Source organism: Arvicanthis niloticus, chromosome 8 (genome assembly GCF_011762505.2).
Source record: "Arvicanthis niloticus isolate mArvNil1 chromosome 8, mArvNil1.pat.X, whole genome shotgun sequence".
Classification (NCBI taxonomy): domain Eukaryota; kingdom Metazoa; phylum Chordata; class Mammalia; order Rodentia; family Muridae; genus Arvicanthis; species Arvicanthis niloticus.
In genome coordinates this window covers 1,145,001-1,155,415 of record NC_047665.1, presented here as the reverse complement: position 1 = coordinate 1,155,415, position 10,415 = coordinate 1,145,001, and the positions used below count along the sequence as shown (strand labels likewise).

General features: G+C 43.0%; 1 protein-coding gene across 1 annotated transcript in view; it reads right to left on the bottom strand.

Moving 5' to 3' along the window:
• Positions 1–1,749: 1,749 nt before the first annotated feature.
• Positions 1,750–10,415, bottom strand: part of Hsd17b3 (hydroxysteroid 17-beta dehydrogenase 3) — a 35,052-nt gene continuing 26,386 nt past the window's right edge. Inside the window, exons 8-12 of the mRNA XM_076938793.1 lie at positions 9,563–9,644; positions 9,352–9,417; positions 6,169–6,315; positions 5,311–5,430; positions 1,750–3,857 (exon numbers count right to left, since the gene is read on the bottom strand). Of these exons, the coding sequence (XP_076794908.1) occupies positions 5,320–5,430; positions 6,169–6,315; positions 9,352–9,417; positions 9,563–9,644 (406 nt within the window). The 3' untranslated portion in view covers positions 1,750–3,857; positions 5,311–5,319. The remainder of the gene's footprint in view (positions 3,858–5,310; positions 5,431–6,168; positions 6,316–9,351; positions 9,418–9,562; positions 9,645–10,415) is intronic.

Below are 10,415 nucleotides of genomic sequence, written 5' to 3'. Positions count from 1 at the left end.
AGAAGCCATCAACAACTAAATTTGGTCCAGATAGTCTACTCCGTAAAGGAGGTAGTTATATATGTGATCGAATTAGAGGTTGGGGACAGACAAAAGGTCTGATATCAAGAAAAAGGATGATAGCTTAATGATATTCATACTTTCTGGAATTGCTTAATACTTTTCAATAATAAGCCTTGGAGTTGCTGAGATAAAAAATAAAAAAAATCCAAAGATTAAAAGAATATATTGAGGTAGCTAAGAATTATAAAAATGAGCTTCAGTGATGCTGACATCGGCACAGACAAGAGCTCGCTAAATTGCAAAAAAATTATAAAAAGTATTATTCTTAAAGCTAACTTTCTCACATAAAAATAAGCTCTCTCTAGACTTGGCAACCACAAGTGCTGTGCCTATCAAAATGCATAGGACTTGCTGTATTTTAAAAAAAAAAAAAAGTGCTTGCTGTCTGGTTCAAAAAAAGGTGCTTGCCTTGAATACTCTAGGTATTCCTAAAAGTCAAGGGGCTAAGGTCATAAAATGCTGATTCACAGAATGATCAAAGGGAAGCCTGGGATAAAAGATTAAACTGATATGCAATCTCTAAAAAGGTAGCTTATGCCAATAAAAGACTGGGCTTTTGTCTGCAAAAGAGAGCTATCTCAAGCAGATCACAGAGCTGTGAACTTGCATCCATCCCTGACTCCAAATTGTTCTTCTGCAGCTTCTTCACCTCAGGACCCTATATCAAGCTGAAGCTGGAATTTGGCTTTTTTTTTTTTTAAATAAAACAATAAATAAATAATAAAAAAACCCAAGTTTGATAGTTTCTTATATCAACAGGGAAGACCAAGGGCGCAGTAACCATAGTTAAAAGCAAATGGACAATTCAACAGTATAAAAAGCTTAGTGTCCCACATCTGGAGCTCATGCACAATCTTCTGACTTCAAACAATGTGGGCAGTTCCACATTCTTGAGGCCCACACTGCCTGGCTTGGGGGCCACTGTGTCTCGGCCGGAGCTGCTGCTCTAGTCTGAGGGTCAGAGTGGGGATGAAGGAGAAGAGACTCGAAGAATGGAGACAAGACAGAGGTTCTGATCAAGTCTCCTTTATTGAAAGGAAATCTGGGGTATTTATATGCTTTTCCATGTGCCTTGTAGGCATGGATACCACATGCATCTTGCAGGTGTGGATATCACGTGTCTTGCAGGCATGGCCTTGTAGCTGGGGGCACTAAACAGCAAAACAAGATATGTGGGATAAACAAGATGTTATCAGAGTGTGTTCAACTGTTGTAGGCTGTTGAAAAACAAGTCTCTTGTCAGGGTATATGGCTCGAGATGGCTACAAAGATGATAGCTGCTTTCTGCTAGGAGTCGGCTCCCAACACCACATCTCTGGCTCTGGCATCCAGAACACACACTGCTTGCTCACTCTGTCCTTGGTGGTCATCTAACAGTCCTGTCATCTCTAATATGCTAGGATATCCACCACAACTGAATCTGCACCATCACCAATGTCTACCTTGCCTCTCCTCAGGGACTACTACATGGTGCCAGACTAAAGTAGAAATTTCTGGTTTCTTTGGAAAGTCAGTTATGTCAAATGATGTTTTGCTGGGGCACACAAGTAAAAGAATATTTTGCTGAAGCAGACAGGTGAAAGAATGTTTTGCTGAAGCAGACACAGATGAAAGTGTAAGACCCTTAACCCTTGATCAGTGGTACTTACTTTAAGATGCCCCCGAGTGAGACACTGAGATGCAAATCGATGCAAAAGCAAGAGGTTTATTTTCTAGCACATCAGGGTCAACCCTCAATCAGTCCCTCTAGGCGAGGGATGAGAAGGTGACACTGAATGGTTATTATAAGCAGTTTTTATACTTTTTAGGGGCACAGGTTACATCAGCAAGACTACAATTCAAACTTATTGGCTAAGAATGTTGACCTTTAAATCTATTGGCTAGCAACATTTGAACTTTACCTGGGACTTTCTAGAGGGTCAAGTGACCATCAGTCAGCACATTCTGAGAATTTTTTACTCAAGAATGTTCCTGTTGGTGGAAAATGGAATTTGGCTTAGCCTTGACCCCAGGTAGGAGGGTGAAGCTGTAAGGAAGGTGTGGAACTGGGAAAAGCCCTTAGGGTCTCTCAAAAGAATGTTTTGCCACCGCAGACACGTGAAAGGACATGTGATGAAGGAATATAAATAGGACCCCACAGACAGTGGGAGCACCAGCATTAACAGTTTGCTTTGCTTTGTCTCTATATTCTTCACTAAAAACACACATGTATTGGTTCTTACACTGTGTTGCTGAGCTCTACTTACGGTAACACCATTGAGAGAATCTTACCAAAGAACTTCTGGTGAGGTTCCTCCAACTTCTTGCGGCTTCCACAGCCTAGGGCCAATTGGCAAGCCTTGTGCTTATTTTCTGGGTTATACTGCCCTTGCTGGCTCATGTGTGGTGACTGTCAACTGGACTGGACTGCAACTGCTGATTTATATTTGGTGTTGCTACTGATCTGAACTGCTGATATCCAGACAACAAAGATTGAACTCGCCCTCAAAGAACTATTTCTAAACAGGTCTACTTCCTCCATGTCCTAATAACTTTTCTCTTCCACTACCTCTAGTGAGCGGTGGGCTAAAGGAGAGTTTGAACTCTTTTTTTTTAGTTTTAGTTTTTTGAGACAGGGTTTCTCTGTGTAGCCCTTGGCTGTCCTGGAACTCACTCTGTAGACCAGGCTGGCCTCGAACTTAGAAATCCGCCTGCCTCTGCCTCCCAAGTGCTGGGATTAAAGGCATGCGCCACCACTGCCGGGCGAGTTTGAACTCTTATTAAAGTAGGTTGAGAAAATTTTATGCTTACACCAACCTGCCAGCATGGAATGCAGCCTTGGGTCCTCTGGACCACAGTTTATTTTGTGCTGACCCTGAGGAAATGCTTCTTGGAAGGTGCTTCAGTTATGCTGGTCTCTTATTCATCTCAGCTGATCCTTCATCTCCAGCTAACTAGCATCAACCATCAAATAAAGAGAAGGTTTCACTTCAGTGGTTCATGTCTCCTGTTAATAATAGCTCCCCGCCAAATTGAAAGGTATCGTGTATGCTTGCTTACAGTGCTGGGATGCAACCCATGATCCCATTCATGCCAGGTAAGTACCCAACAGCTAGCTACATTCCCAGCTGGAAAAGTAGGCTTTGTGTGTTCTCATATAGGGAATGGATGGGTTTAGACAAGGTGTATTGTGACTTGTAAGCTAACCTATGCAAGACAGTAAACCTTGAGGTCCTTTTTGGAATGGGTATGCTTAGAAGCCAGCCACCATGATGAGAGGAAGATCAGGCATTCATCAGAGGCCACATGGAGGAGGCTCTAGCTAGCAGCCTCAACTGGGTCCCAGCCATTAACCCCTTCAGCCACAGGACATATAAGAACATAATCATTCAGAAGACTGTAGCTCTAGGGCAGAACATATCACCTCTGTGTCCCCGGCACCTCAAGAGTTGGAGACCCAGAAACTCTCATTTCTACCATTCCCATTGTCTGCATTAGAGAATTTATTTTTGTTTATTTCGTGGGTTGACTTCCTTTGTTGTATAATTTTCTTTTGAGGCAGAGTCTTATTATATGTTGGGACATGGTCCAAGGATGAAGCTATGTGAAATTTCTGAGAACTTGTGAGAAAACTTCAAGAAAACAAGAGTCCTTTTTGGGGTGGGGGGCCGGAGATAGGACAAGATGTAGCTACTAGTGTCTCCAGGTTTCAATGTTGGATCCGTCAGGATTTGCCACTGGAAGATTTAGATTTTATATGGCTTACAAGATTAGGATTCTAGTTGTTGCCCCCAGCAATTGAGTTACCATTGTTTCTGAAAAAAGAAAAAAAGAGAAAAGAAGAGACTTGTGACTTCTGTGCCTTCTAAACAAGGATTTATTCTCAGAATGTGCTTTCTTGCCCCTCCCAGGTATAACAAATAGAAGTAAGTGGGTTTGCTACGGACCACCCGTTGCTGCTACTTCTGTTGTTCAAAAAGGTTTCCAAGCAAAAGTTGTCCTTGTGACAACAGTTTGAACTCACGTGAACTTTGCTCATATGACCTTGATAACCCTCAGAATATAAACTGCCTGATGCTCTGAACAAAGTTGGCTATTGCATGAGACTTTAATCCACCTCATTTTTTTGGTTCTGTTCTCCCAGATGTATCTGCCACCTAGGGTGGTAACACTAGCTGTTCTGGAACCTGCTCTGTAGAGCAGTCTAGCCACAGACTTGTGGAGATGCTCCCATCACTGCCTTCTGAGTACTGAGACGACGCTGTACACCATCGTGCCAGATGTGTGTTTGTTTTTTTTTCCATGTGTATGGTGAGTGTATATACATGTATGAGTGTTCACGTGTGCATGTGGATATATGCAAGCAATTCCGTGAATGTGCATGTAGATGCCCATAGTCGACATCATCGTCTTTCTGACCACACTCCACTTTATTTACTGCTGTAGGGTCTCTTACTGAACTCAGGAATCACCAGTTCTGGCTAGTCTAACTGTCCAGCTTCCCCAGGGGTTCTCTATCTCAGCTTCCTGGGTTTTGGAGATACGGGCAAGCTACCAGGTCCACCTGGCTTTTGTGTGGCTTGTGAGTATTCAAACCCCAGGTTTTGTGTTTGCTCATCAAGTGCTTCATCCTCAGCCATCTCTGCCTCAAAGGGATGTCTTAAAACTTCTTTCTGCACTTTTATCTTTTATCAGCACAATCTTACATAGACTGTAATATGAATGAAACAGATAAACCTGGTGTTCTTGTTGAAATAAAGAGGGTTGGGGAAGACAAGAAACTGGCCTAAACCAGTTGTTGCCCCAACACTTGCACCCCCCTCCCCCCCAGTTTCCTGAACCTGTGAGAAACTGTATTTGAGAAGTGGTGTGTTCTGAGCTCAGAGAGGTCCTGGTAAAGTTTATCAGCATTAGGTATTGTTTGAGTTTTAAGTTCTACATACATCTGCAAAGCAACCCTCTAGGTAAGGTCCTTCTCAGTGTTCTGAGACTCAGCCGTTTCATTTCAGCAGATTTATTATCTTTATGGGAGTTCTTCCCTTGATGCCAGCCTCCCTTTTATAGAAAATATACCCTTTACACCCCAGCTTTTCTTGAGATCTCCAAACTCAGACCACTGCACACTGTGCCTGTGGCATGGCAGACTTCCTTTCAGGAGGTAAAGGGTCATCACCCTCTGGCCACTACTACCAATGAAAAGCTCTGGGTCTCCTTCTCAGCTCTCCCTCCAGTGACACCTCACCCCACACCCACACAAACACACACTACCTTCCCCCACTATCTGTTGCTGATGTTGTGCTTCAGGTAGTCTGAATATCGTGTCAGGAGAAATCTTTGAGCGGTGCTGCTATAGAAGATTCTGGAAGGAATCAGGTTCAGAATAATTGCCTGGAACAGGAAAATGTATGTTTGAGATGAGAGCAAAGCAAATAAATTATATCAGATAGTCTGGAGTCAGTCATTTAAGGATTATTTTTTCTGACTATTAGGGGCAGTTTAAGTATAGTTCTAATGTTTAAGGTCTTGTGACACTTTACAACGGTGAACTTCTCAGAGGCTCAAGTCTTTAAATGCCCTTTGGCCATCCTCATCCTTCTGAAGTACGTGTTAAATCAAGAGAACGTGCTCTGTGCCAACCACCTTACTACACCTTTTTTTTTTTTTTTTTGCCCTACTGGGCATTTGCTATTCCTTCCTGAAGCCCCATTTCCAAGGTGCCTTTTTACTTTTCCTGCCATGCTTTCTTCCCTGCTTATTCAAAGGGAAAGAAAAACTGATTCACATTTCTTTAGAGGCCCAACTTTACTGAAACACAGAGCCTAGGAAAGCAAGAACTACCACAAGAAAGATCCAGCTATTTGTCTTTCCTACCAAAGAACTTCCAGTAGCCACTAAGTGGAACCTTTCTAAGTGGAGAAGTGGAGCCTTGGGGTTACTTATAGGCTGAGCACATGGGACTCAACTCTTACTACTTTTCCCTAGCTGTACTGCGGCATGCTGGTCCTGTGAGCATGCTGTGAAAGAAAATGACTGACTGCCCCACTAGTAAGGAAGAGCCAGCCCCACCCTGCCCAGGATGCCAGCAGACAGCCCTTTCCCCTTGCTTTAAAAGAGGTCACCGATTACCATGACTTCATGAGCAAGGCAGCCACAGGTTTCAGCTCCAATCGTGACATATTTCAAGGATTCTTTAACGAACTCCTCGGCGGTCTTGGTCATCCTGGTGTTTAGGTACTTCGTCATTGGGGTTGAAACAGAGTAAGGGGTCAGCACCTGCAGAGAAAAGTAGTATGACACAGAACCGGCGACCGTAGCAGAGGCTGAAGCATGGACACACATTTCACCCTGCATGTCTAGCTCCTTTCAGCCTGTGAAATGTTCTAAGCTCCTGGATGAAAGACCCAAAGCTGGCACAAAACTGGAGAAGAGGGCCTTTGATTGTTCTAGATGAGGCCTTAACTGCTCATCTCAGGGTGCTCAAATGCCCTCCAGAGCATGCAGGGCAACTGCCAGACTCAGAAAATAAAAGTGCAGTTATATCGGAAGCTCAGGGAGGGATAAGAGGAACTGAAAACTGAAGTTCAGACAAGCATGAATCATTCAGCATAATTACACCCCAAGTATTGCATTGAATGGTTTATGCTATAAAGTCAATTGGCTAGGAGCAGTGACACATACCTATCGTCCTAGGGCTGAGGCAGGAGAATCAAAAGTTCAAGGCCAACTGGGCTACTAGTAAAACTCTGACTCAACAGGCAAATGTATTCACATTCCTTTGAAATCAAATTTAATTGTGTACTCTATATTAAGTCTGTCAGTGCTAAATGAGTGAAGTTCTGTGTATGTTGTTCTAATACACATAACCAAAGCTGGAGTGACCTCAGGTACTCTGGACTCCCTCTCTGATCCCCAGTTAGGATCATACACATAATCTTTTCTATGGTAAAAACAAACATCACACTGATAGCACTCTGGGGATCCAGCCCTGTGCTTCAATCAATATCTAAACATGTTGCAACCTGATGGAGAATTTGAAACCATTATTCTGATGCTACTACAGATGCTGAGACACATCTTTACCGAGAGAAACAAAACAAAAACAAACAAAAACAAAAACAAAAACAAAAAAAAAAAAACAAAAACAGAGCTGTCAAAGGTGCTCTCCTGGGACCCTCATAGTACAAAAAGAAATTGAATCTTCTGACCTCCATGTACACGTTTACTTGTTTGTGATGTTTGTGCTCTGTCTCTCTCTCTCTCTCTCTCTGTGTGTGTGTGTGTGTCTGTCTCTCTCTCTCATATAATACAATTCTTTTCTTCTTTCTTTCTTTTTATCCTCCTTCCCTTCTCCCTCCTGCCCCACTCACCTCATTCATTTATCATATGTAAGTACACTGTCGCTGACTTCAGACACCCCAGAAAAGGGCATCAGATCTCATTATGGATGGTTGTGAGCCATCGTGTGGTTGCTGGAATTTGAACTCCTGACCTCTGGAAAAGCAGTCAGTGCTTTTAACTGCTGAGCCACCTCACCATCCCAATAAAACTCTTTGGGAAGGACAATCCATTCTAGCTCTCCTGGTTCCATCTCATTTGTAATTACGTTGCATTATAACTAAACCCAATCACTTGCCAGCTGACCTACTTGACCTGGTTCTTATGTAAATGAATACTGTGATTCAAATGCCTAACACTCTCCCTGCCTCCAGGATCTCAAAGGGTTACTCTCTGAGAAAAATTTCCAACCCTAGTTTTCAGAGAAGAAAATAATAATAATAATGTTTTCATTTTTATAGTTAACTTTGGTGGAGAAAACACTTTTGTGACCAAAATAGGGACTCAGTAAATATTTTATTATTAGACATTTTATGGTAACCTAAAAAGTAAGGTGATGAAGTAAAGTCCCATTTCATGGACGGAAAAACTGAGGCTGTCAATTTAAGCAAGCTACCCAGTGTTGCTTGGGTGATGCAACAGAACTGGGATGAAATTCAGAGCCAAGGGAGCAAGCATACTTGACATGCTAATGAGAAACCCCATTGAAAGAACAACTAAGGTTGTCTTCAGACTGCCCCCCCCACAGACACACATACATACCTGCTTACACATATACATACCTACTCATACATAGACACGCCCCACACACACAATTTCAAGTATTCCCATTTATGTCTAATATGTCCTAAAACTCCTTCCCAGACTGTACTATTAAACCAGGCACATGTCAATCATTGACACTCAGATGGTTTCATTGCTCAGCCCAGAGACATCAGTAACGACCTGTTTCTGTTAGTGAAAGCAGTCTCCACACAATGGCTCTGTTCCTCCTTCCATGGCCAAAGATCAGAGTGTTGGGGTGCCCATATTCCTTCACAGGTCAACACCCCTCTAGGGGGATCCCTTTCCCTCCCATAGTCCCAGCACAGGTCAAGTGCTTCCTTTTTTGCTCTTTCTCCACATAGCAGACAGGAAACAATAGTTAGACCAACTCTTGTTCAGCATCATGCAGCAAAGGGTCCACAGCATTTCTCCCCAGATAGCTCGTGTAGCTCAGGCTAACCTTAAGCTTGCTGTGTAGTAAGGATTACCATGAACTCTTCATCTTTCTGCCTGCACCTATCAAGTTCTGAGATCACAGGCATTTACCACCACATCCATTTTTGTTTTTAGAAATATATATATATGTATATATATATGTATATATATATATATATTTAGAAATATATATATAAATATATATATTTAGAAATATATATAAATATATATATATTTTTTAGAAATATATATATATGTGTGTATATATATATATGTATATATATATACATATATATATATATTACAGCTGACTTCAGTCAAACCAGAAGAGGGCATCGGATCCCATTACATCACCAGGTGGTTGCTGGGACTTGAACTTAGTACCTCTGGAAGTGCGATCAGTGCTCTTAACAACTGCGCCATCTCTGCAGCCCTCTAACCACATTCATTTTATGCAGTGCTGTGGATAAAACTCAGGGTTTGTGTGTGCTAGGCAAGCACTCTCCCAGTTGAGCTATGTGATCAGCCCTCCACGCATTTTTGAGTAACCACATCCATACTCTCCACCTAATACTCAGAATGGAGGGAGGCCAGCAGAAATCTCAGCAGCAGGAGGGATTGTGAAGGCAACAGCTGGCCCCGTCTTGATCAGGGGACCCCAATAGCACAATCCAGTCCATGTTCACATGCACAGCCTGCTTTTCAAGGGATCATGGACTACCACCCACCTAACCAAGATTTCCACTCGAGAGGGCCCATGATTGTCTACCTCACCTGGATAATGATCCCTTTATCTCTGTATTCTGCATTCAGAGCCTTGGAAAACGTGCACACAAAAGCCTGTAGGGAGAGAGAAAACATTTCAGGTCCTGTAGTTTGCTTCCTCCTGCCTTACAGACAGCCCCCTCAGATTCCCAAGAGTGTCACAGGTACTACCTGCGACACTAGTAGAAGAAGGGAGAGGCTTGGGTAATTTGTCACTCACCTTGGAAGCTGAGTACAGGCTGTACAGAGGCCAGGGCCGAAGGGCTACTCCGGAAGAGATATTCAAGATGAGGCCTCTCTGCCTGAAAGACAGAGGCACAAAGGCTGCACTCCATCCCACTGCAAAGACACCTGAGGGCTGGAGCTATCAGAACCCACCCTCTGCATTTCTGTGGTTCATGAACTTCAAGGGAAACATTCCCCAAAGCCTAAAGGAGGACACTGTGTGGTGATAGCATTCTGCAGTCATGTGGCATAAAGGGCTTGGTACTCCAAACAGGAGCTCTGCTAGGACAACGGTCTCCCTGCCATGTTACAAAAAGGCAAATTGGCTCAAACAAGAGGAAAGAAGGAAGGGACTCTTGGTCTCAATGGAGCCACATGCCCTGGGTCCTTCTGGACTCACAGAGATAACCTGTCACACCAGGGACATGTGTCACATGGTACAATACATCCTAGATGCCATGTGTTCACTCTGACACCCCTATGCTCTTCAGAGCTCTCACTTACATCTTTTGAAATTCAAATTTTTTGTTCATTTTTTGAAACATAGCTATGTTGCTATATGGCCAAGGCTAGCCTCAGCCTTACTATGGAACCCAGACTGGTCTTGAATTTGTGGTGATCCTTCTGCCTCAGCCTCTCGGTTACTGGGAGAGATTATCTTTAATCTTCCCAGTTAGATGCCCAGAGTTGGGTAGCAAGAAACTGCAAATTAGAATACAAAGTTACCCCCTTCCTACTCTAGAAAAATTAAACTATCAACTGTTTGCTCTTAATGAATAACAGGTGATGAAATCCAGCCCCTAGCAGCTGTTGCAATAGGGTGACTCAAATGTGGACTATTGGAGAGA